This window comes from Opisthocomus hoazin, chromosome 5 (genome assembly GCF_030867145.1).
Source record: "Opisthocomus hoazin isolate bOpiHoa1 chromosome 5, bOpiHoa1.hap1, whole genome shotgun sequence".
Classification (NCBI taxonomy): domain Eukaryota; kingdom Metazoa; phylum Chordata; class Aves; order Opisthocomiformes; family Opisthocomidae; genus Opisthocomus; species Opisthocomus hoazin.
Genome location: NC_134418.1, coordinates 52,362,097 through 52,389,749, shown reverse-complemented (window position 1 = coordinate 52,389,749; position 27,653 = coordinate 52,362,097). Strand labels below are relative to the sequence as shown.

At 43.0% G+C, this 27,653-nt stretch overlaps 1 protein-coding gene across 17 annotated transcripts in view; it reads right to left on the bottom strand.

Moving 5' to 3' along the window:
- The window catches only part of ADGRL3 (adhesion G protein-coupled receptor L3), a 522,074-nt gene that overhangs the window by 182,894 nt on the left and 311,527 nt on the right, over positions 1 to 27,653 (bottom strand). For all 17 annotated transcript variants that reach the window (XM_075421264.1, XM_075421268.1, XM_075421251.1 and 14 more), the window contains one exon: positions 3,035 to 3,835. In XM_075421264.1, coding sequence (XP_075277379.1) covers positions 3,035 to 3,835 — 801 coding nt within the window. The remainder of the gene's footprint in view (positions 1 to 3,034; positions 3,836 to 27,653) is intronic.

The following is a 27,653-nucleotide window of genomic DNA, read 5'->3' as shown; positions in this document are numbered from 1 at the left end:
AAATGTTTAATCATTGTGAAGGGCGAGACGATGTGATCCCTGCCTTTCCTATAAGTTAAGCAACTCCTGCCTCCTCCCATTTTCCCTAGATGGTTTGGGAAAAGACTGAAAATGTTTGATTCTAAGTGAACTGGAGCCTCCAGCACCTATTTTTTTTATTTTAGATATCCTTGAAATGTATGATACCAGAGATTTCAAACATGTTTCAAATATGCTACTGGCTAAAAAGGTAGCTAAATATATCACTTTTCTTGTTACAATCAATTTTTGGTTTTAAGAGCTCTTCTACTGAAACTTCACCCTTAATCGTTTTTTAACAACCAATTTGTTCGACCCATCAATTTTACAATCTTTCTTTTATTTTCTAATTAAGCAGATATTGTTTACATATTTCGCTACTCAAACTGTAACCCTATGGAAAATGGCTGCACTGAACATTGCCGTGCTCTAAACAGAGAAATACTGGTATTTTGGAAGAGAAGATGGGAAACACATATCCACAATCTGTTCTGTAAAAAAATCAATAACTAAATAACCAAATAAAAATATCCTGGGTCTTCACTGCTTTCCTAAGAGTTGCATCGGCTCCTGTTCTGCTCTTTGTGGAAGGAGCTAGGTTTAAGCCAGACATATATTTAGGATTATACATAAAGCAATGCAGCATGAAATCTGGTGCTAACCAGAAAATGTGTTGCACTGAACTTGGAAGAGAAAGAGTCACGCAGACCCGGTCTCCTGGCTCCTCTCTGCAAAAAAAAAAAAAAGTGTCAAGCAAGCGTTTGCTCACCTATTCAATACAAAATCAGTGCTTCTGTTTGACTGACTTGTACAATAATGTTCCTACTAATCAGGCTGTGCAGGTAATGGAGCAGTAAACTCCCTTTGCAAAGGTATTTTTCTTCTCTTTGAAATGCCTTTGCCCATTCAAGCTTTCTCCTCAAGAATTTCACTTGCTGTCAGAGCAGTCCTCTCAAAAGTCCTCAAACCCCATACAATAGTGAGGCAATGGGATCCTCATGCACTTCTGCCAAAAAGGAAATCCTGGCAATTTTCAGAGAAGAGAAACGCATGTAAAATTCAGCTTTGTGCCCACATTACAAAGCTATCAAAATTTGCACGAAAGGAACGTCAGAGAAGGCTCACCAGACTCCCTGACACCAGCTTAACCTTCTTGTGTCCACCACCCAAAGCCAAAAACTGCATCAGCTTCCCATCTGAGGCATTGGGGGATTTTAAATCCTCCTCCAAACATGAGTGAAATTCAAGGGGCTTCAAAACCACAGTGACATAAGGACGAATCAAATCCTTGCACCTCACAGACTTTCACCTGCTCTCCCATCTTACCAGCTTACGACTAGGAAAAAGCAGAGAACTATTTGCTTTTTTATAAGAAAGTACAAAATTTGGCATCTTCACTGGTTATGGCTTTTTATTATAGATGCTATTACTGACAATGGTCACCATGTGAAAAAGTGGCAGCAGAGAGTCTGCTGTAATACCTGGAAATAATTCACTGAAAAGGAGAGAAACTCTGTGAAATAGAAGGGATGCAATTGATTTTCACTCCTCGGGGATAACCAATAGCTCACAAATTGCTCTGCTTCAGTCCAGCACTCGGAACGTACGTGTTCATCATTAAGTTGGGAGAATGAGAAGTATTACTTCATTTTTTGCTCATCTGAGACCTTGCAGAGGTCAACATCATTGAAAACATCCCTGCTCCTCTCTTAATAGTCGATCAGTTTTGTCCATCTGCCTTTTCAAGATTTTCTTCTCCTCTTCCTTACATTTTTGTATAAAAATGAGACATTCACTACCATTTTACTACTTTTATTCCATCCTTCCCCAGATTTTCATATCCACACTTTCTTTCAGCATCTCTTGATCCATTTTTTAAATGGATGACAGGCTGCACACAAGAAAAGAAAAAGCTCAGTGACAGAAACCTCTCAACTTCTCTTTGGCAGTCTGAAGCCCTGAATCTACTCATCTAGTTCCAAGTCTCTTATTAACAAAAAGGAATGCTTTGGGAATAGCCATGTTACAGATCAAATACTTTACTGTCCAAATTATATTAACTCTGCCTTTCCTCTCACTTTTTCAGTCTTTCTGAAGTACACAGTCCACCACAGGAATTACCTGAGCACTATGACTGTACCATGTACAGCAGTAACCATTTGAAAATAACTGAGCAAATGCCTTTTGGAAATTCTTGCACCATCATATGAGTTTGACCACAATATAGGCTAAGTCATGTTACTAATAAAGTGGCAACTGTGAACATACTACTTGCAAAACAATGAAGAAGCTGGTAAAGTTAAGTGAATATAACACACCTAAGTAATTACAGGCATAATTTCTAACAGGAAAAAAGGTGGAAAAGCTAGGAATCCTCTGGGAGCCAGATGCTCCTCTCTTAGAGAAAGTATAGCAAGTTATAGTAAGTCATGAGATGCATTAAAAAAAAAAAGGAGCAGCTTTACAAAAAAGAAACCAACAATCTGCAGGATTTTGCTGTCGATTCCCCTCCTGACTCTAGACACACACTTGTGGGTGCATGCTTACCTGTTTAGCGGCAGCTTCCCTAAACAGCCCAAACTCCCCCAGCTTAATGGAACAAAGTTATTTAAACTGGCTGGCAGTTTTCCCCCAGCTGTGTGTAGCGACAGCATCTTCCACGCTTTGTTTTAACAAAATTCCTGCAGAAGGGAAGATAATCTGATGTACGGAGGAAAATTCAGTTAAGGAGAAAAGAGTGCTGTCCCTGTGATGTGAACAGAAGTGTGGACATTTGGAGACTGCTTCAGGTTAGTTCCAAGCAGCACACTCCTTTCTCCACATCACTTCCATCTAAGATTAAAAAAAAATATTCTGCACACATTGATGTCTTAATATCCATCACAGGTCTTGTGGTGGGCCTTAGTTTGCAGAAACAGGCAGATCAGCCAGACAGGCACGTACTTCAATTGTACACCCTATTTGCAACAAAAATAGAAAGCCCCATTCAGATTTTGGCTCGTATTAAAACCCTTACCTGCTCTGCTGTCCAGTGGGCCAAAATCCAAGGAATATTTGACAACGTGATAGTTGTTCCATACGTAAAGGAGGTTGTCCCGGGGATTATAATCCACAGCAGCAATGTACTGGTAAGAGTTTGGAAAGGGCACATCCACCATGCTATCCTTGCTTTGGTCAGTGTTGTAAATGTAGTCTATTTTATTCCCTGTGGCTTCATTGTCATCATCTTCATACACAGACTTCACCACATATAAAATCCCACAGATCATGAAGGCGTTAGAAGCTGACCTCTTGTCATAGGCAGTATCCCACGTCCCTTCAATCCTTAACGTGTAAGGGTTTAACTGGCTAATGACTATTTTGCCATTATTTTGTTCTGTTGCATAGATTACCCACAGCCCATTCTCATCCACAGCCAGGTCTATATCAGACTTGCCTCCCCAGCGGTAGGGAGAGGTGTCATGGTAATTTGCATTAGCTATGATAGCCTCCCCGCTTTTTATCCTTGTCCGCAAGTCAAACTTGACTATGTTCCTGGTTCGCTCCTTGTTGAAGAACAAAGCTCCGTCGTACACCACGAACCCGGTGCCGTCCACCCGGTGTGGGAGTTTGTAGGTCGTGGTTGGCCTCCCGGCAATGAAGTCATCCTTGGAAGAGTACTCCGTCAGCGTGTCTGTCCGGTACGGCGTCCAGGGCATGTAGTAGATCTTGTCGGATGCCTGAAGAGGGTCCTTGCACCAGGCACCAGATTGGTGGTCAGATTCAAACAAGTGTTCGCTCTGGTATACTCCTTTCAGCAGTCCAGGGCAAAGAAAAACTGTCGGAGGGGAAAATAATTAAAACAAAAAAAAAAAGTTAATGACAATCTGAGGGTGGTTGACCCATACATCTCAAGAGGTTCTAGTTCTGGAGCAGATGACACTCGAGATCAGAGGAAACCCCAAGAGCAATGCCTTGTACCTGGAGACTGACCTTCCCGACCTTCCCATCTCTAGAACAAGATTTGCTCCACCAAGCTGATTTTTTTTCCCCCTTGCTTTTTCTATCAACTGTGGCTCATTTTCTTAGTGCTTTTCATATCTATTTTTACAGGTGTACTTACTTGGAACACTCATCTTTGTAAACTCTGAAATGAATATGTCCCCCCCAAAGGATTTCCTAGTTTGTATTTCCAGACTACATTCTGCAGTGAATCTGTACCTACTAGGTGAAGGGGTAAACTCCGGGGGAATTGATCCACATATTTATTTGAACAGCCTACAGAAGAGTGGCCTAGAAATGGAAATAAGAGAAAGAAATTCCCATCCTTACAGCCCAAGCGATATTAAATATTTAAAGGGTACCAACAGCAAAGCAGAGGAGAATCCCTTAGCAACTCAGAAGAGCATTTAAAGCAAAGGGAGCGGGGGGGTGAACACTGGTCTACAGATCTGTAGTATAACTAGAAACGAGGCTTTCAAAGCTTCTACAGGACACACAAAACATGCAGTCCACACAATTAAAAACGAATGATGTATGGATGCTGAAAGGAAAAGACAAGGAAGGAAGGAAGGAAGAAAGGAAAGAAGGAAGGAAAAGAATAAAGTTCACTGGAGAGGAACCCAACGTCTAGATTTTAATCAGTTAAAAAATGTCCTGTTAAATATAGTAGTAAACTTAAAAACATATACCTTCTATTGTTACATGAGAGGAGCACAGAGGAGCGGTTTGACTAACCGGGGTGCTTTGCTGCTCAGACTTCGGGGGGGCTGAGAGGGGCCAGGGCATGCCCAGCACCCAGGAGGAGCCTCGGCCAGTGCCGGGCTGACCTTGGCATCACAGGAACGCCAACGCCAAGAGTCCGGCCAGCTGGACGGGGGGACAAAAGGAGGGATGCTGCAGAGCAACACTGGCTCGCTCGGCCCTCGTCATCCCGGGTAGCACCCTCCTGACCTGGAGGTGCTACATGTGCCTCAGGGGGGAGAATATTTGTCGGTTATTTGCAATGTTGATCTCCGTAAGCATAAGTAGTACAATAACCACGGTGATGGGACGGGAAGCAGGGAGGCGTGAAGAGGTATCCCACCACACACTTCTGGTAGCGCGGGGCTGGAAGATGGGATCCCGCGTTCGCGCTCTCTGTTTGGAGCATAACCAATTATTTTCGGAAATGCAGAAATTGGTAATATCCTCTGGAGAGTGAGACAGGAGGAAAATCACATTTAGTAACTGGTGTAAAAGTAAATTGCTCTGTTGGAATCCAAGTAAGCACCCAGAGTTGCTGATAAAGGGGTGTCATTTCCAAGAGGCTTTTATGGCATAATTAGATATACTTATGCACATACATACGTATGCACACTTTGCAAATTCTTTGGGGCTAGCAAGATTAAAAGGCATTTTCCAAATTCTTTGGAGAAGAGTGAGTTATCTAAACCTTTGAACAGAAATTTAATGAAAAAAAGCAGCACTGGTAAAAACTTTTCAGCAGAAATTACTGATCTGGTGAAGTTGAGCAGCAGAGATACTAAATAAACTTTAACAAAAAAGTAGTGAGAATTAATGACAAAGTATTTCAACTAAAACGTTAAACTGTTAAATAACTTAGCCTACACATAAGTAATATATATATATATATATATAATTTGAAAGGTATTTAATTACCTTTTTGTTCCACTTCTATTGTAGAGAGAGAGGTAAAGAGAGAAAGGAGAAAAGAGAATAGATTAATGGTACTGTATTGGCCAGGTACTTTTCTTTACCTCTTTCACATGAAAAGGAAGCTTTATTAATTTACTTTAGTATGTGAACACTTTATATATATAAAAAAAGCCTTTCCTCTGATATACACTGGGTAATATGCAGACAAGCTGAACAAAATACAGATAAATTTTAACTTTACAAAAATCTTTAAGAAACAAAAAAAACCCAACACTTGGGACATACCAAGCCCTCTGAACTATTTGAGATACCACGTCAGCATCAGCCTTGGACTAGTTTCTTAGAGAAAAATGAAATACTCATACACTGAAATATGACTGATACAGATTCATGTATAGAATAAAAACTCCAGGGAGAAACTTTATAGAATATACATCTTCATATATTTCGCCAAAATCCTGTAAAACAGAGATCCCTACTTTAAGCAGGAGAATATTCCCTTACGACGCCAATAGAGAACTTAGGAGAGTCAACTGAAGCACATCGGTGGATGTTCGTAGAGTCCTGTCCTATGTCTCAGAGAAACAAGCTTTAGTAGGACTTAGAAAAAAACATTTTAAATATTATAATACTTCTACAATTTATAAGATCCTGAAGACTTGTAGTATTAACAAAGATATCTAAGCACTATTTAAAGAACCCAACCCCAGAACTTGCTTGGTTTTTTTATATGAATTATTCACCATGCATAATAATGCTGCTGAAGAGGCTGCGTCCCTTCAGACAAAGCCCCTTGCAGTCAGAATAAATAAATGCAGTGCACTTGTTAATTGCTAAATGCTCAGTAGCAGTTTCTATAGCTAACAATCTCCTGAGAGAGGCCTTGGGGGCCCTCAGCCAAAAGCCCTCTGCAGTTATGACACAGACCCCTTCTTCTTCCAGCATGGTGGGGCCTCAAACAGTTTCTGCACCCCCAGCCCTAGGGTTTGCTGGTTCTGCGGGGCCTCTTCCCTGAAGGTGTAGGAGAAGACAGGCCCCATAAAACATCACTGAGGGAGAAGTGAGAAGTTGCCAGCAAAACACTATGGTTTTGACAGCTGAGATCTCCGTTCAGAGAAGTGAGACAGGAGGGCAAAGGCATGCACGGGCGCGCTTTGTTTTTGCTTTCCCAGAGTTCACTCTGGCCCCTTCCAGACAGAGACACTTGCCAAATGACTGTCCTCTGGTGCTGGGACTGCAACCCTTTTGCATTCAAAAGTTTCATTCATTTGGATGGAAAACTGCAGGCTCAATAGAAGAACAATGTCAAGGTAAGACTGCTTAGGCACTGGCTAGACACATGGATCTTCTCTTTGCCGTGTGGGGAGGTGCATGCCCGGAGCCAACTGCAGCTCCCAGAAGGACTGCTTCCAAACTTAAACAGCCTTTTACCCGGGCTTTGATTCTGGCTCCTCTCTACCTTATAACAGGTTAAGGTTAAAGGCAAATATTATCGCCGTGTGGCTGTCAGGGCTCTAGGGAGCAGAGATGATGCATGTCAGTGCAAGTACCTGGTTTTTGCAAGGAAAAAAGCCAGCAAGTTTAAAAGACACCAGATCCAGCAGCTGGAAAAACCCACACAGCAATTGCTCTCGCCAACCCAGGCTGTGGCTGGCCATAGTTAAGTAAGGTATTCGGAAAAACATTAAAATTTCCCTGGCAAAAGCAAGAAAGCAACATGACAGATCCCCAAATGTATGGCTTCACACTGATTCTTCTGGCTGATGGTATACTGTACCTCTGGCAGAATAGAAGGTAGTAATTTACGTTTCCAAATGAGCAAAAGCTTTTGTTATGCACTCGAACAACAGTGTGATACTGTAAAGCCAGAAGAGAGGAGCTTCTGCAGGAGATAATAGATTCACAACCAGCTGAGCTGAGTGACCTGAAGCATTGATTACCCTTATCCTGAATAGCTCATTTGTGTTATTAGCGGTCAGTGCCATACCCAGCTCTCATAATTCCAGACATGGTACATGTTTGGGTGACCTCCTACATGGTGCTTTCCATTGTATGTATCCAAAATACATATTTTCCTCCTGTTGATTTAAGACTTAATGCTTTTGAATTTCAATAATTACTCAGCTTATATTGGGATGTCGTATTATTCAAACAGGTTGCACGGGAAGCTTGGAGGATTTAGCTCATTGAGCAATATTAAAAGGAAAGGTCTAATTAGGATCTGATTATCCCTTCAGTTATGCAACATATCATTGAAAAACTGTCCTCATAAAATACTGGATGAGTTTTTAAAATTTTACCCAATTACAGACAATTTCACACCTCTGCAATGCCTGTGCCAGTCCGCAGAATTTAAACATTGCTTATCGCACAGGAGGCACCTTACCTTCTTACAGGGATCTACAGAAAATGCACATGTGCTCAGTTATTTCTCTTACAATGAGATCTTCTGCTCCTGCTGTTGCTGCATTGGAGCACAACAAGGGTATTTCACCTTATTTCCTAGGCTGGTTGCACGCCAGTGCCATTGGCTTCAACAGTGCCAGAGGCCCAAAGGAAATCAAGAACCACCTGCCAGGTCTGCGGGGAGTTACACACAAGACTTTCCATGAACCCTGACTTTCTTCCATTTCTTCGGATGGAAGAAAAACTGAGGCCGATGTGCGATCATCAGCTGCTACAGCCTGTCCCCGCTGCGCCTGGAGCCGAGCGATCAGGCAGATTCCTGCCACCCATTCAGAGAAATTGCACAAACAAATTAATTAAATGCTCTTACTACTGCTGGGTTAAGGCTCTGAAAACACACTCTTAATTTCTGGCACAATTAACACTTGAACAACATTAACTGCTCATTTTCTTACCACCACCTTGAGTTGCACTCAACTATTTAAGGCACAGGCACACAGTGGCAGAGTCCTGTAGACAGCTCTCTCCCCAGCACTGCTTCAAATCCACAACAGGAGCACAAAACTCCTGCAAAAAATTATCTGAGTAGGGGGGATGTTAAAAGGCAATTGCAAAAGTAAATAAAAAGTTGTGCCCTGTACTTTGCCAGCTGTCTTTTTTCAGGACAGATGTTTCACAGCAGAATAAATTGCATCCACTTCCTGTTCCCGTCTTTCACAGGTCAAACCGATTTAATATACAGACACTCAACGTTAAACACATATAGTTAAGGACAAAATAGAAGGACAAAGAAAACAGGATTTGGACCTGACCCTAGTAGCACAAGATACAGCATCTCAGCCATGCTACAGGTGCTTCACGCCAGACGTGGCTAACCTCTCCATCTTGCCTCCACTAACCAGCTTGACCAGGTGTGTGAGGAGGTGAAGCTGAAAAGTGGTCATGACACCAGGGAACCAACTAGGGAGAAACATCCCCAGAAGGCATAGCACCGGTCTTGTGCCCTGCGTGGCCCATGATCCATAGTGCAAGATGGTGACCATCATGTAGCTGACTCACCCCTTGGCCCTGAGCCCTGTTGCGCTGGACTCAAGCATTGAGCTCCCTCTAACGATAAAACGAAGTCTGGAAGGTGCCTTGCACCAGGACTCCTCTTATTAGGATAGTCTGGGATCTACAGCTCTTTCTTTCCTTCTTTTCTTCTTTCTTTCTTTCCTTTCTTCCTTTCTTTCCTCCAAGCTCCTTGGCCAGCTTTGTGCCAACAGCAAAGCACCAACAGCTCTCTCAGCCTTTTACCTGAGGGCTTCCCTACAGCACCCACAGAGACGTCTCTCAATTTGCGTGTTTCTCCCCCACACGTCCACCCCATCTGTGTTTTTTAGGTTGAACAGGAACATGTCTGGGAAGCTGCAAACTTAGCAAGGCACCCCAAAGCGCGCCCACGTAGAGCCTGCTCGGAGATAAAGGTGCTCTTCTTTTTTGAAGACATGGCTAGGTGGCAGAGTCTTGGTGTTTGTCTACTAAAAGAGGATTAAAGTAAACAAGAGATGAGTTAAAAATTCAGGGCACAAAAGCACATGTCAATAACTGACTTCCTTTTAGCTATCACAACAGAAAGCAGTAGTCTAGGCAACTGGGGAATATACAGGCGAGGGCAGCATCGGATTCACCAAGGGGAAATCATGCCTGACCAATCTAATAGCTTTCTACGATGACATGACTGGCTGGGTAGACGAAGGGAGAGCCGTGGATGTTGTCTACCTTGACTTCAGCAAGGCTTTCGACACTGTCTCCCATGATATCCTCCTAGGGAAGCTCAGGAAGTGTGGGCTGGATGAGTGGTCAGTGAAGTGGATAGAGAACTGGCTGAATGGCAGAACTCAGAGGGTTGTCATCAGTGGCGCTGAGTCTAGTTGGAGGCTGGTAACTAGTGGTGTCCCCCAGGGGTCAGTACTGGGCCCAGTCTTGTTTAACTTCTTCATCAACGACCTGGATGAAGAGTTAGAATGCACCCTCAGCAAGTTTGCTGATGACACCAAACTGGGAGGTGTGGTAGACACACCGGAAGGCTGTGCTGCCATTCAGCATGACCTGGATAGGCTGGAAAGCTGGGCAGAGAGGAACCTGATGAGGTTCAACAAAGGCAAATGCAGGGTCCTGCACCTGGGGAGGAACAACCCCGCGCACCAGTACAGGCTTGGGACGGACCTGTTGGAGTGCAGCTCTGTGGAGAGGGACCTGGGTGTCCTGGTGGACGACAGGTTAACCATGAGCCAGCAGTGTGCCCTGACTGCCAAGAAAGCCAATGGGATCCTGGGGTGCATCAAGAAGAGTGTGGCCAGCAGGACGAGGGAGGTTCTCCTTCCCCTCTACACTGCCCTAGTGAGGCCTCATCTAGAGTACTCTGTCCAGTTCTGGGCTCCCCAGTTCAAGAAAGATGAAGAGCTACTGGAGAGAGTCCAGCGGAGGGCTACAAGGATGATGAGGGGACTGGAACATCTCCCCTAAGAGGAGAGGCTGAGGGAGCTGGGCTTGTTCAGCCTGAAGAAGAGAAGGCTGTGAGGGGACCTAATAAATGCTTATAAATATCTGAAGGGTGGGTGTCAGGAGGATGGGGCCAAGCTCTTTTCAGTGGTGCCCAGTGACAGGACAAGGGGCAATGTGCACAAACTGAGGCACAGGAAGTTCCGTCTGAACATGAGGAAGAACTTCTTCACTCTGAGGGTGACGGAGCACTGGAACAGAATGCCCAGGGAGGTTGTGGAGTCTCCTTCTCTGGAGATATTCAAGACCCGCCTGGACAAAGTCCTGTGCAGCCTGCTGTAGGTGACCCTGCTTCAGCAGGAGGGTTGGACTAGATGACCCACAGAGGTCCCTTCCAACCCCTACTATTCTGTGATTCTGTGATTCTGTGATTCACAGCATATGCAGTGTAGTGGATCATTGATAGCAGAACTCCATAGTCGGTGTTACAGAAACTCTGTCTACTAGGCTGTAGGAAAAGGTGCTGTTGGGCAGGATGTAGTCCCAGTCACGCTAATAGTAATAGGGAACACAAGGTCCTGAGCTGTTTCTCTTCCCAACATCTAAAATTTAAGAAAGCGGTTGAGATCCCCGAGGAAATGCAGCAGTTGACAGATCAGAGGCAACATGAGAGTGGGCCACAGATACTGCAGGAGGGTCATCAGTTTCTTGCTTGTCCCTCTGGTTCCACATACCAGCACCCAGCCAGTGAGGCTGAAGAGGATGACACCTGTAGACATTTCAAACTCATGGTGCTCTACCATCAGGAACGGCAGGTGATACGTAGACAGATCCTGATGGGGAATAACAACTGGAGGAAAGCTGAACTCTGCAGCAACAGATCTAAAATAAACATATCTAAACCCAGGGAATGAAAATATGAAAATATTCTTCTTTTATTAATTGGTCCTTAAAACTTACTCAAACCCCCACATACGGTTTGCCAGAAGAAGTTAGAGAGCTAGATCAGCATTTATATGACACAAGCTGTTCTGGCAACCTAAGGTTCAAAACGTTGCAGAAGTATCCATCTCTGCTTCCTTTTCTCCTCCTGACACATGATTAAAATGACAAAAGAGACCATAGCCAAGCTCAGCACTCTGTGCGGCACACACACAAGCCAAAGCACATGCCACCATTTCTGTCATCTACCCACTCCCTCCAGGAAAGCCTGAGGTCCCACTGCAGCGCAGGTGGGTGGTCGCTGGATCCCGAATGCCCTAGTAATGGGAACACAGTTACATCCACTGCAGCAAGCTGGAGATACCAGATGGCATTTTGCCTCTAGGCAAAGGAAAAGGAACAGCAATAGTGGTCTTCAGTCTCAGTCCCTTCATTGCAACTGCCCTCACTACAAAAGACACGGTGACCAGCCTCTATCCCCATCCTCCACACCACGCTGACCCCAAGCCAGAATTTAGCTCCGGTCCCGTTAGCCCCAGGAAGCACTCATTTTATGAGCTTTTAATGTAAAAGTTTTAACATGCAACAGGGGATGCCCTCTTGGACTTGGCTCAGGAGCAAGCACAGAGAATGGAAGAATTCGGTTTTCTAAGACTACTTTGGAAATACATACTGTTGCTGTCTTCCCATTTTTGCCACCTGATCCCACTTACTACAATTCCCCCCCCCCCCCCCCCCCCCCGCCAATGCAACACGTTTTCTAGAAATCATTTCCCTTTCCTTTTCAGAGCAAGAACAGTGTCAGCTTCCTTTGGCAAGGTATGATAACTAAATACATAACAGACTGCATTTTGTGCTCTGCTGCTGCTTTACCTGGGGGATATTCACTTGTGCCAACGGCAAGCGCGTACACACGCATTTAAATGGGGAACAGACCCCATTAACATTACCTGGCTTTGCAGTCCAAGAGCGACCTGACGCTTGAATGTAAAGCACTCAGATTTTCATTCTCCAGTCAGAGGAATGAAGAAATTATTCTTATCAATTACATTGCTATCAATTAACTTTCTGATGGCTGCCAATTTCTGTTATGAAAGAACCACATGCAACTTCAAACCTCTCCATTGCAGCTCTCCACCAGACCAAAACTATTCCACAAGCTAAGTTTTAAAGTTTGTTTAGGTTTAAATGATTATAATGGTGGGACCCACTTAGTCTGTAACACTATTTATATTTCCAAGAAAATTTAAGGTTTCAGTAAACGGAGTACTTCCCTCTCCTTGACTGTATGTACCTGTGTGTGCACATTACACTTCCTCCCATAAGGCTGGGGGAAAAAAAATAATCTTCATTTATTGCATAGAAGAAATGCCTGCCTTTTACAGCAAATGAAGTGCTAATCCTTTATTTAATAAAGGGGAGGAATAATCTCCCTTCTCTGTTTCCGAATTACATTTTTCATATAATACCCAGGCATCAGCGAATGAAGGTGCTCTACAAGTACCTTGTGCTACAATAGCTCATATAATGCATTCTCAAAATTATCACCTCCTAATTAATTTTGCTGTGAAGTATGAAGATTGGAAATGTCAATAATCCATAAACGCTTTCACAAACCACAACCTAAATTAGATCCTTAAACATGGTATCTATGGATTTGCAGAAATCAAAGCTGTCATTTTTCGTAAGTGGATTTTTTTTCCCCTTAGATTTCCATTCATCTGATAAATATGTGAAACCTTTCAAACCATTAATTTGGGCTTCCTTAAAATGTCAGTACTTTCAATCTGCTTTTTAATACATAATAACTAAATATAATAAATGTTCACTAAAATAATACTGAGGATTATTAATGTTAAAACACCCGTCAGTGTAACTGACAGTCATCAGGACCCAGGAAACCACTAATATACATTAATTCTTGTCCACTAGAAATTTCTGTGAGATGAAAAAAGTTATGGTTTCCTACTAAATTGCCTTGTGTATTATAAATCAAACCAGACTATTTTTGAAGGAAGCCATCTTTTTATTAGACATTCATATAACGAATGACAGGCATCAGAGGCCCAAGCCCTCACACGGACTCTCCCTCAAACCCAAAAAATAACAAATGCTTTTCCATGGCACTGTCCCCTCGAGGCCAGTTTTCTACAAGCTTAAATATTATAACCTCTTTGCCAATCTTAGGTACCAAAGTACACAAAAGATTATGCCTTTATATATTTTGCTAAGGGAAAAAAAAAATACCAGTCCTGTAGAAAGCCAATAAAACATTGGGATTCTGAGTTTTAGGGTGAAACAGTAAAATGCTTGCTACGTGCCCAGCCCTGCAAGAGCTAATGCTGTTGCACAGAGCAGAGATCAGTGAGATGGTTCTCAACAGTTCTGCAAACATTTGTATTTCCCAAAATTCCATGAATAATTTCTGCTCTTTCTTTGTCTCTCTCTCTTGTTATTATTCCAGGTGGCAGTCACAGTGACTTGCTTCCCTGAAGAAGCAGACACACTTCATCAGCCTCAGCAGATTCTGAATGTGATTGCGCTGCACTTCTAAATGTATTATTCCAAGAGGTAAATAATTTTTCCTCAAGTAAAGATAATTCACTTAAGGTATAATGAATCCTGAAATATACTGCACTGGGAAAAAAAGAAACAGCGAGTATTGTTATATTCAAAGTTCATCTTCAGAAGAAATACGCAATTTTTGAATGTGTATAAATCTCTCTGTTGATGAGATTTTTTATGTTTAGAGCACCATTGCAGAGATAAAGCAATGTGAAAAACTAATTCATCCCTGAAAAAACAAACAGGGAAACAAAAAGGTTGCTTATGCCAGTCAAAGTGTTTGTCAGAGCACTGGCCACGGCTCACCACTATCATAAGCAGAAAAATGAGCTGGGTAGGCTTCTGCTGTGACCCTTCAGCCAGCAGCATATCCCCTTGTTGTCACCAGTTTACACAAAAAAACAGCACTAACTTCTTAATTCACTGCAACTCTCTCATCCTTTTAAATTCATCAATTAAAAAGAAGCAGTAAGAGTAGTTAGCATGAAAGGGGGGAAAAAAAGGACCATACAAGTACTGTGTGAAATTCAATTACGGCTACAAGTCATTCAGCCAAACCTTCCTTGGCAGTTGGCCTCTTATTCTTTCCAGAACACCAACAGATGAGCAAGCTGCCATTAAATTGCAGCAGGATCAGCCACCTGGACATCACTCTCCCATAATTAAAAAAAAAAAAAAAGAAAAAGAAATACAACAAGAAAAAAGTGAAAGTGCAGATCCAGAAATGGAGGTAAGCGCTGCAAAGCTGACCCTGTGCAGCACTTCTTCTGTAGCTGGCTCCTGCTGCCAAAGAAGAGCCTGACGCTGAGCACCCACCAGCCTTTTGCAACACAGCCCTGCAGCTAAGACAAGCGAGATGTGGAGATCCGGTCCCTGCAATGGAGACATGAATTAAACCTCATCTAGGCTGTGAGCCCCTTTATAAAAGGGGAGAGAGGCATTAATGCACACTGCTTCCAGCTCCAGGTCTAAAAATAAAATAAAAAAAAAGATAGCTGACAATTTTCCAAGAAAGTTTATTTAACGGTGCCCCTCTAGAAAAGGTCTGGGTACAAAATGACTACCAAGATGCTGCCACTCTCCCTTGGGAAAGCCTTCTGTGCATGCAAAGGTAGACCAAGAGGTGCTGGCAGCCGGGTTTGATACTCCAGGGCTGCTGAGTGCAGCTTTCCAGGGCAGGAACCTACATTACATCTAATTCCAAGTGCTGCCAGCTCAGCCCAGGAGCGCTCAGAGACGGGGAACGGAGACACAGACTGACAGAGTGGTAAAAAACCCCAACAATGAAACAGCTGTTTGGGAAATAACCTTGCCTGGTAAAATCTAACCCTAGAGAATTCTTGCATACAAGTTTGAGTCTAGGTCTTCCTCCCCTTGGTCATTCAGCCCATGTGTAACCGGGTTGGGTAAATGGATTCGGATAACCATCCCGCTTCTTCCTCCTCCTGAAATATCAAATGCATAGAAAGATCACTTGGCAACTAGGCAAATGTAGCTAATTAAGAATAATTATTATTTGCATAGCTCTTTGTATCTTCCGTGCCAGACGAACTGTAAACTCTCCTTGTCTGACTTTAAAAGGAACAAAAGCCTGAAGTTCATTAAAGATTCGTCCTTATCCAGGTATGAGATATATTTAGGATGTCAAGAGCCTGACAGAGCCATCAAGACAAACATTAGGCGTCTTGCCCTAAGCAATAAGCAGGAAGGGAAAAATGGCTTAGGTGGGGGAACACTGAATTAAAGCTCTGTGTCTTTTGCTCCGATTTCTCTCAAAAGAGGAATCAACTGTTTGTCATCCTGCCAGCTACGAGACTACCTACAAAATAATGGATTCCACAGGCCCAAATGAGGCTAATCATGATTGCCAAGGCATGTCTGTGCTGTGAGAAGTGAGTGAAATCTGATGCTCTTCAGAGAAAACATTTTTTGAAAAGCTCTTTGCTCTGCAATAAGCCTTGGCAGTTATCTCATGTCTTGGAGTATCTACCATATTTCTTGTTTGATTGCAAGGCATATTGCTGACACCAGCTGCTATGGCTGAGTCTCCCTTAATAACGCTCTGGTAGGTAAAACACCGTTTCTTCTTAGCTACTGAGAAAATGGTAAGGAAGGATTTCGCATCAATTGCCTCTCTCAGTAGTACTTACCTTAAGTGTCTCTGACTGGATGCTGTAGTAAAATGCCCATCAAAATCAGAAAAGGACTTCCACAAGGCCAAACAACAAACCAACACATTTGTTTTCTCCTCTCTGAATTGGGAGAACACCTACAAAGTAGCTGGAGAAGTGGGTTTTACCACAACCACTTTGGAGAGCAACTGAAGAGCAGGGGAAGGAGTCGTTAGACTTCTTCAGGATCTAGTCCTTTGGAACAAGATTTACAGTCTGGTGTAAATTTTAACAACATCTGCTATATAAAAAAAGAAAAAGGAGAAAAAAAAAAGAATCAAGGCGTGACTTCTAGCATTTTTAGGTTTAAGTAATTAACACAAGTGTGCTGTATGTGTGTGTGTACACACATGCAGACTCATACACAGAGAAGTGAATTCCAACATTTTAAGTAACTAACCGAAGCATGTGTCACACGCACGTACACTCACTTGTGTAACACAAAGGTACTGGCACAGCTTACAATTTGAGGCACATTCCCAAAACACTCTGAAAAAATGATTCTGCAGTAGTCTGACACTCACATCCCATCTACAACCTGCTAAAGGAAGTATTGCAGAAAACTGCTTAGGAGTCTTCATTTCATCTTCTCTTTTGCTCTGGTTTCTCAATACTCAGAGTCAACAAAATCTCAGCTGAGAGGCAGATGTTTCAGAGATCATGCCCTGCTGAATTGTGAAAGGCTCCCATGCCTCTTCCCCCGTTTGTGCTCCAGATGTGCTGGGGAGATGGCAGAGATTGTGTGCACACCTATTCAGTGCAAGACAGACAGGCATAGCTGCCTTCTCGAGAGTTACGGACCAGAAGGTAACGTGAAACGTGCTGGTTCTGCTGAACATTAGGGTGTCCTCATACCCCAGCTGAGCAAATCTCTCTCTGCTGTGCACAAGCATCTTCCTCACCTGTTTCACTCGTCTCTCTGCCACACCAAGCATCCATTAATCACTGCCTACCAAACAGTGCAGAAAATCCTCACATATTTGTAGAGCTGGCCAAGGAGCAGAAATGAAGCTGGGAGTCCCTCCAGTGCTCTGGGCAAGGCTGCGACAAGCCAGCCTGCCACCAGCTGAGGCTGCCACGCAAGCAGACCCTTGACAGGTTGGTGCTGGGGTGTTTACTTAACCAAATATGCAGGTAAATGCCTTAACAGAGGGCAGCTTGCAACAAAGGCGTGCTCTGAGCCCCAGTGTGAATACAGAGCACTTTATGGGTTTCAGGATTTGGCTCCCTGCTGTTTGAATCTGGGACTAAGAAGGATGACATTATATTTTATACTTCTTTTCTGATGAATAAGTACTGATATATAAAGCAGGGACCTAGCTGGAATGAACTGTCATTTTAAAGGAATACATCTGAGACCTTTAACTTGCACTGGTATATTCAGTGAAGTAAAAATATTATTCTGCTTGGGAGAACCACAAATTACAGCAGTAAAATATATGCGGTGAATACATAGAAATTTGGTACTATTTGCAATGAACTGAATATTAGGCACCGTTAAGACCTATCATTTTTGCCATTAATGAAAAAGAGACTGTTTTATTTCTAATTTAAAGTATAAGAATTTATGAAGGTTCAGAGAAGTCTTTTGTGTGCTTTTGCAACAGCTTAACTTCTAATATATTATATATTCCAAAATTAGAATCCTTGAGCTCTTGCACAATATTTACTGGTGCACATTATTGGAGCGGTCAGTGTGTGGTGCCCTCTCTCTATTTCATAGCCAATGAAGCATTTTCCCCATGGCATCAACATGTTTTTAAAAAAAAAAAAAATATTCTTGCTAGAGTAAAAAAATAGAAAATGTGACAATGAAACATACTCATTTTGCAATGAGGTAATTCAGTAAATCTGTCTACTTTGCTAAGGGTTAGTTTTTATGTAAAAGAACACTTACTTATCTTCCTGACTTCAAAATGGAAAAAAAGAATTAAGGGCAAGGTTCAGTTTTCAGTCCAACCTTTAGTAATCTGGAAATGGGGCTAAGAGGGACCCTGAGAGGTCTAAGGGACAGAGCCAGATGCCAAGGCTATGCCTGCTTCACATAAATGCTCGCTCTCTTGAAATCTCTTTTGGAAAATTTAGATGAGGCAAAACCGCAAGAATTGAGTGGTCATGTTGCCAGAGCTTCCCAGAGGGACATCGATGGGGCTGTGCTGATACGGTGGCGCAGAGGACTCGACTCTTTGCTTTCATTACGTGCTGTTCTCTTCTGCATTCAGGAGGCCTCATCTAACAGATCTCATGTGAGTGTGCCATGGCCTGAGCCCATGAACAGCACAAGCATAGCTTACACCATCTCCTGGGAGAGGCTTTTGAAGATTCAGTTGCCCACCAAATCACTAAGTAACCTCAGGGGTGGGAGGGAAGGGCTCTGGAGAAGAGTTGGACCAAAAATAAGCAAATTAGGTGACCTAAGGCTGGTGAGAAGAGGCTGCACCAGGCTAGAATGTGAAGTGAAACAGTTTAAGAAGCATCACCATTAAGACTGGTATAGAAACACAACCTGGAGATCACTCACCAACATATATCTTGAGTAGGAGCCACCACAGCTAACCCAGCCTGCTTTTTCCACATTCACCTCTCTGAGAGAGGCACCAGTTTCTGATGACCAGCAAAACACCAGCATGATAATAACACGTGTTCCTCACAGTAACAGCACATTATAAAATTCAGATCATATTTAGGCGCAACCCAACAAAGGTTTAATCAACTGTTTGGCCTCAACAGGCTTATGAAAGCCTTGGATGTTGTTCACCTCCATCACAACTTGAAGGCAAGAGCAGTGCCTCAAGTGAGGAGCTGTGGGTAGCCCACCCTACTGCTAGCTCGTGTGGCATGAGTATTTCACAAACGCATACATGTATAAAAATTGAAATGACTCTCAGTACATTACCATGTTCTCATTGAGCTAATGCACAAAACTGAAGAAACAAGAAGAAAATCCCCATGACAGCTCTACCTGGGTTGACTGAGGTTGATGGCCTGATCTTTAGCTCTAAAGACATTAATCTAAATTAACAGAAGACCAACTGAGTTTTGAAAAAGGGCTCAGATTTAAAGACAGCAGGTACTCAGCAGTTTCAGAAAGACAATGGCCCATATCTTGGTTCAACACCAATGTTCTTCATAATAACAGATTGTGTGTGTGATGCAAGACACAGAGAAAGGATGGAAGTGTATGTATTACTTCAGCTGAGAGACTGCCCTTCTCTGAAAGCTAAAGGAGGGGGTGCCAGGGCTCTCGGCAGCTGGTGCTGCCTGTTCTGGAGTCACACTCAAATGCGGGAAGGAAAAAAGGTAGATGGCTGGGATGGCACCAGCACAGCTGACATGGGCACGGGGAAGGAGGAGAAGGAAGCAGCAGCAGGGCCATCCTGCCCTTTGGTGCGCACTGAGGTTTTGATGGCCCCGGGCCAGGCTCCCAGAAAAGGAGCCCACTGTTGGGCTGCAGCATACAGGCTGCCTGGCTCACAGACTAGGACCTCTGTCGTGATTCATGATTTCAATCAGCAGTCTTCAATCAGCAGACCACATGCCCTTAAAAGACACCATTGGAAAGGAATAGAAAATAGGCAGAGAAATGCCACTTCACATGGCATTTCAGGGTGCATCAGAACAAACAAAAGCCACCCCCTTTCCTGCAAAAATCCCCAAATCCTTTTTGCGTGAAGGCACATCCAGAAAAGCCCATGCTTTCCTGCCCTCTCCTTATGTGACCACACATCCATCTCTCCCAGGCAGCATTTCTGCCGCTCTCACTCCCACAGCTGTGCAGCAAAGACAGCATTCCTCATGACAGCTGCAAAATCTATAGGTAACGACAGATCTGATCGATTTACAGGAGCCCCTGCTGCTGAGGCGAGCTGCTAAGCAGTTCATAACCCCAGCAGCTGCCTCTGTTTTTAAGCCATGGGGAACCTTCTGGGCAAGGCTGTGATGTTGCTCTTGTGGCCAATGGGCAAGAAACACAAGCTGGAAGCAACCCACTTTGCTGGGCTCGAGATCTTTTAGTGGACCTCTCTGCCAGTTTGCAAAATACACCATCAACTGATGACTTCTGAACTCTCCCATTCAATGCAAAGAGCATGTATTGCTCAGGTATGGTTTGGAGGGAGTAGCTGTGTAGTATCTCCATTTTAGAGGTAAGGAAGCTGACATAAATACCAACACTGAAACCCTGGCAGAGCAAGGATCAGTGACCTGGCACAGCTAGCCATGTGTGTAGTTCACTATCCATTAGCTTACAGCAATTCTCGTTTCACAAACTCTCTAGGAATATTACTACTCCAGCTTTCAGGATGGCAAAAGGGAAAAAACCCAGGGATTTTACAGTTTGCTCCAAGTCATGCAACGAAGTCAGAGGAAAAGTGGACCAGGTGCTTGTGGTACAATCTGTAGTGAATTAAGCAAAATGAAACTGTGTTTGACATATGCACAGGCATGCATGAATGCAAGGACAGGAGAAATACGTTCAACGAAAAACTGAGACAACAAGTCTAATACTCAGAGCTCTTCAGAGATCCGTGTCCTACAATAAACCTCCATTTGCTAAACATGTCTCGCTCCTTCATGAAGCGCAAGTAGAGCTAGGAGAAAGCATCCACAGTATAAACAGCAAGAGCACATTAAAGTCTCCTCTTTTTGTCTCTTATGTTTTTTCAGGGGGAGCGGGGGCTGTAAGACAACTATATGTAAGTTTAAAAACCCCCCAAACCAACACCTAAATAGATATTTTTAAATCGTCCGTAAATTCTATCCAATCATACACCACTTTGGATCAGAATTGCAATTTTAAATTCTTCTCAGAAAACTTACTTCACTGCTTACAATTCTGGTCATCTCTGCCTGCATCACAACCAAACATAGAGAGAATATACCAGCCAAAATGAACAAGCCTTGTTTTCCTAAAGAAAGGGATGAAACAATCGTTTCACAACTCATATTCACAGGAAAAAAAATACTCATTTTAAAACTATATACACATTCTTGTCATGCTGATTCTCATAAATACAGGGCTTCAGAAACAAAAAGCATTTTGTTTATACTTGTTCAAACTTAGAAAAATAAAATGAAAGCTAGATGATGTGTAAAAAAAAAAATCCCTAAAACATTAGGTTTTACTGTGAAAAAAGCTGGCTTTTTCATGGACATACCTTGTTTTGTTCCTCTTAATCCTGTTTTAAACACAAGCCTCACAGATGTTGTGAAACTGCTTCTCCGAACACTCCTGTTATGCATGCTGGGATTCAAAACTTAGTCAAAACTGTGGATCAACAAGGCAATGACAGCATTTCTACTGTGGCTGTGACTGCCACGATGGTAGACACCAAGTGAGGAAACGTCCTGTTACTTTTGATGGTACTTATCCTATAGCAACATCCCAGGGCCAGAGCTAAAAAAGGCAGTGGTCCACTGCTAAAGTGAGAAAAGACTGCCCTCCCAACAGCTTGCAACATAAACAAACAAAATAGTCAGGGTTAATTAAAGATTGATTAAGATTCCCATTTGGGGACAGTGGCAGGAAAATATTACCTGCTTTGCCCAAGGTCGCCCGAGGAAGCCATGGCAGAGCTGGGAAATGGTGCCAAATCTGGACTCCAGGCTGTAACCATAGTTCAAAATCAAATACGAAAACCTGCAAGCATAGGGATGCTTTCCTTGAGGGATGACGACTGCAAATGCAGCTGTCGGCATCCTTCCACTGTGCAGCCTGGCAAGGACACCTTGCCTGGGTCTTTTTAAGGGTGGTTGCAGGAATCACGGCATGGTGGCCTCCCTTTAGAGCGACACCGAGCAGGTAGAAGTGATAAATTTTCCATCCCTCTAGCCCCACAGGTTCAACATTGTGAACTCCTGTGGATCACGTTTGCTGAAGAGAGAGGGTGCAGTGGTCGGATTTGGACATTGATGTCTTTTCAACGAACTCGGAGCTATTTTCTCTCAGTCTTGCTACCTGCCTAGATGCCTGTAGGCTGCTGTCAGCAGAGCCTGGTTGAGAGTGGGGAACGTCTGCTCATAGGCAGATCTGCTCTAAAGAACTGAGAAGGTTTGTTACCTTACAGCATCGTTTCTGGGTGTTGGCCTGCCAACTGGCCAAGCATTTCCTAGTGCCAGCCTCCCAGTAGATCTGACTCTACGGTTGGATCTGTTGAGCAACAGGAGGGAGAAAAGCCTGTAAGAAATGCTCCTCTATCTTCCTCAACTCACCAAAAGCCTGTTTCTTTTCCTCTGAGAAGCTGGGCTGGGCCTCAGCCATTACAAGATTAAACTCTCAGAATAGGCTGCACTTTGGAAAGCCACCAGGAGATTAAAGCTGGTGCACAACACAGCTGCTCCTCTTCTACACAAGTCAGCTCCCAAGACGAAAGGCCACGGTCTGTGCTCTGGACAAAGTGCCAGTTGCCTTCTGTATGCACTTCAACGCACCATAACGCTGGCCAAGGCTCAGAAGCAGCTCCCCCCAGCACCCCTGTTGTCAGGGCAGCTGTCTTTGCATGAACCTGCTGGCGGTGTCCATCCCAGGAGTGGGGATGGCCAAGGAGGTAACAGCCACCACCTCCAGCAGGCAAAGCTGCTGGGATACCACCAGCGTGGTTAACCACTGGTGACCCATTGTGAATGAGGTCTGAGGCAGCTGGGCATAGAAACAAGGATGCTGCTCGATAGGCACCGAACACCAGGAAACAATATGGAGTGAAGCCACAGTCCCTTTGGCAAACGGTCCAAGGGTGCCACCATCCTTCTAGTCTCCAACAACACAGCATCAGGGCATACAGTGCTCTCACTGATGCTTCTTCTCTCCCATTCTTGATGTCTGCACAGCAGAAGGCTCTTACTTTCCAAGGTGAAGTTTAACTGGAGGTGGCTTTGCACGTACGCACATGCCATAGAGCTACACTAGACTGATGGATACCAGTTTGGTCACGGGGAAGGATACATGCTTCATATCCACCACCAGAGCTGCGCCAGCTTGCAGTGGCTCTGGATAAAGGACTTACTTTTTTCTTTCCTAGCAATACCAGAAGAGGCCGAGGATCATCAATACGCCACCTTCAAAAGACACAGACCAGGACCACAAGAAAGTGGAAAACATGACAGCAGAGCTGGAATTCAGGATCCCTGTGATACCACGCAGCAGAGAGCAAAATGAGCTGTTTAGGTACTTCAGGAAAGTAAGTGCCAGGACAGATGGGTACCAGCCAAGCACAGCCAGTTAGGCCCTCTGTTAAGTTCTCAGTTCTGCCTGGCCACAACTGCAAGGGTAGTCTAATGCAGTGACGTGTGTGAAGTGCACACTATGGCTTGGGAGTCACAGGACCTTCGACTCTGAATTTCCCTACTATAACAGCAGGAATCTGCCTATTAGATTATACAAAATGTCATTTAGTATATGCATGCTGTGAGAACCAAGACAAAAAAAACCCACCAAACCCCGCCCAAGAGAAAGCATGAGATACACTTCCTTCCAGGAACAGGTTAAGTGGCTCTGCAAAGCACATCTTGCTACCCCTGCTCCAAGGGACGATAAACAGAGAGCACTTGGTGTGCCGAGGACTTCAGCTCTGAACAGTGCAGTCCTTGGGGAGGAGCCCTAGGAGCGGCTCAGCACGCTATTTTTTGTTGCTTTCTTTATTAACAAATCTAAAGGGGACTTCGGGCTTTGCATGCAACATGGACTTTATTTATAGAGCAGGTCAGGGAAGGTTCCTGCTCACAAAGTTGACGGTGGAAAATGGCACTGCAGTGCACAGTATCATTACGCCAGGGACCTGAGCATGCAGAATGCTGAGCTTGTTGACTGTAATCAGAATTTCTGCTTTGCCTTCCAACCTTAGCCACATAATGACTGTTTCACAAGAGGAAAACTGGGATGGAAAATAGCAGTCAAGAGGTTCGGGCATAACTAGGTCTCCTTCTGGACCATCAGGATTCATCCAAATCACACCCAGTCAACGCAGCGATTGCAATCATGACCTTCTCTAGCAACTAAAGCTTCGCTTCCCTGTTAAAATGTTTTACCCAGCAACAATTTCGCAGCTCCATGAAGCACTCCCGATTAGATTTTCACCACTGTTACACATGAGGTCTCTTGTAAAGCACAGCTTCCACACAGTGAATGTGACAATCGCCATTCAGCAGTTTTCAGCACACGTTTTGAAGGAAAATAGAAAAAGAAAAATCTTATTTTATAAAAAAAAAGAGTAAATTTAAAGTGCTTGAAAATTCTTCAAAAACAAGGAGCTTTTTTTTGTCACAATTGAGTATTTAAGCAAATGTGAACAAAGGAAGCTTTGTTAAGAGTAAAATATTAACAACTCCTAGCACTACACACATTCAAGAACTGTAAGCAAAAAATAAAATTATCTATAGTACCGTTAGAGGCTATTGCCCTGCAGTTTTAGGGCAAACGAAGGAGCAGAGAGTTTTCAACTTATCCAAGATTAATTCCACCTATTAGAGTTGGAGATGGGAAACATGGGTGGCATATCCAACAGTCTGTAAAAAAACCTTCAGTTCATGTTAGACAAAGTCCTGTACTGGATGTTTTAAAGTAAGAAGGGGGAAGAGAAGAGGAAAGAGACACATTATGACCAAACTAATTTAAATAGGAAGAATGTTCAGTGTATCTATTAGGTTTTCTGAAAGTAATATCCAGTAGCTGGAGGAATGGAGATTCTCATACCTATGGAACAGAAATGCAGTCTGTAGCATCAACGTCACACTGTAAAGTCAAGACTCTGTTTCCTTCCAGACAACAGAAGTCCAACACAAGGGAGTCAGGGCATTAGCAAGAGCAAAACAGGAATGATGAAAACCCCTGCATGTCTTATCCTCCCTGCACGTTACATTGCAACACTCCTAACTGAAGTATAAAACACCTAGATGCAACTGGTCCAAACAATCTCCATAATCACGGAGCGCTTGCCTTCCCCTAGGATGTTACACAGCAAGCCATGGCATCCCTTGACACAGAATCATCAGCATTGACGAGTTCAATGTTTTGCAGGGAACCCAAAAGGAAGTGAAAGAAATGATGGGACATGACAAATAGCAATCAGATCCTATTTGGTTATTCTATTTCTGTGTCTTTCAGCTGACATAATTCCAATTCTTTAAAAGCAATTTACTGTGGGAAGTTCAGAACAGCTTAGATCTTCCACACTTACCATCAAAGATGCACAGACCTGCAATCAATAGGCTTTTTATTATTTTATTTGGTCAATTAGCTTAAAGACAATGAATTGCTAACATCAACACATTTGGTGAAATTCCATCCCAAGTAAATAGACACAGGATTTGTAAACGTTGCTCCTTTAGCAGTGAAACAGTCAAAGATTAGCTCTTCTAGATAAAGAGAGTGTACCCAAAAATTCTAAATAATGATGACTTCACACTAAATGGAAGACTTTTCTTTTTAATCTATTATTTCACTCACTAAGTTCACCTGCCAAGCTTGCTATTTTTCTCACTTCTCTTTTTACAATTACTCAGCTGCCTGAGCAGCCAGGAATAGAGCAGGCAGTACACAATGTCCACTGCAAAGCACCTTTAGCGGGATAACCATCAAACAAGGCTGCATTAATGATCTCTTGCAGCCTAAACCTTATGGAGACCATGATGGGGTTTTTAAAAACACTCAACTACCTTTGTGTGCCTAGTCCAAAACATTCTGAGCTTTTAGTTCAATTGCATGCTGCAGGTACACACAACAGAGTATTTGTATTTCCAGCAATTCCTTGGTATCAAATTTTTTTAAGTTCACGTCAATTAGGTTTGGAGTCTAGCAGACCATGGAGTTGGAAAAGCTCTTCTACTTGGTACTGGACTACTAAGGAAGTTTCGCCTCTGCACAAGTATGACAGATCAGGCATCTCCCTGAGAAATTAAACCAAATTTTGTTTGGATTTAAGCTTAAAGGATGGCTTGAAGGTTGAAGCAGCAGTGCTGAAATTCTGTCTTCTGCTTCATCCCCATTTCAAGCAGGCAAAAGCCTGCCCAAACAGCCCAACAGGAGCATCCACTGGTCCAAAATTCAGGCCCACGCATCACACTCTTACCCAACTAGAAACAAGCCACTAAAGCCAGAGTTTTGTTTGCATGCTGTCCAGAACATCGCCCAGTTTGCCATGCTTTTTTACAGAGCTGCCACATATCACCACAGAAACATCTCCGCTCTAGCACTGGGTGAAGAGAGACATCAGGATGTTGCTACATTTTAATTAACATGTGAAAGAATTTCTGTTTTTTTCAAATAAAATGTGTTTCAGAGCAAGCGATATTTGCATATTCATTTCTTCAAATGGAACTAACAAGCCATGTACATAATAAAATTTAAAGTCAAGGAAAAAAACCTGTAACGTTCATTTTCTCTTAGGTACCTCCAATTCAACACTTTTTCTAGCACATCATTCTTTGGAGCTTTAATGCCTATGCTTTTATAGACCAAAAACAATCATTGCTATTTCGCTTGAAAGAAAACGTGCAGGCTGCAAAAAAAAGGCTCTAATTGACTAATTTTGTTTTATGAAAAATTGTGTCCGCAAATTCTTAATGCAGTAAACTGAATTTTAAAACTGATGTTTATCATATATGTAATTGTTTCCAGAAATGAATTTTTAAAACAGTGACACTGGACAGACCACTGGGGTAAAGAGCTTGCCTGATACTTTTGAAACTAATGGTTGCAATAAAAATGTTGGACTGAAGAACTAATAACAATTTTGGTTTCTACTGCTAATTTCATAGGTTTCAAAATTGTGTTAGGACATTCATTTATGGCCAGCGTTAATCAGGAATCATATAGCTGCAGGTCAGAGCAATTATGTGCATTTAGAAGCAAGTCCATCATTTCTGCGTATGATTTTTCTTTGTAGGTTAAGAACAGTTTTATGGTGAATATATATGTTAAGTCTCCAATAAAAGCCTATTTCTCCTTATTTTTAGATCCACTGCACATACACAATTCATTCTGGGAACTTCTGCTATTCAGCACGGCAGGCTGTATTTAGAAACAGAAGTTGTTCTCAGTTTGATGTTTTCTTACTGATCATTAACTACCACACAGCTGGCAATGAAATCAATCCTCCAATTGTCTTTTAAATGCAATAAACACATAACTGGGTCATATTATTGCTGTGCATCATCTTTAGCCACTTTTACATCATATAATTTAATACCCATTTGTAGAAGAGCTGACACTACCACTCTATTCTCATTCAATATTGGAAAACTTAATTGGCTACCTATCTAACTTCAGGCCAACAGTGATAGAAACCAGACAAACTGTCGCCTCTCGACCCTATTGATTGACCAAAGTAAAATGAGCATTAACTTAGGATAGTTCTGCATTCCTGTGAGCGAACACATTTTGGGACTCTCTGCTGGCATGACGAGAAAAACTTACCAAAAAAAAAAAAAAGTCCGGGT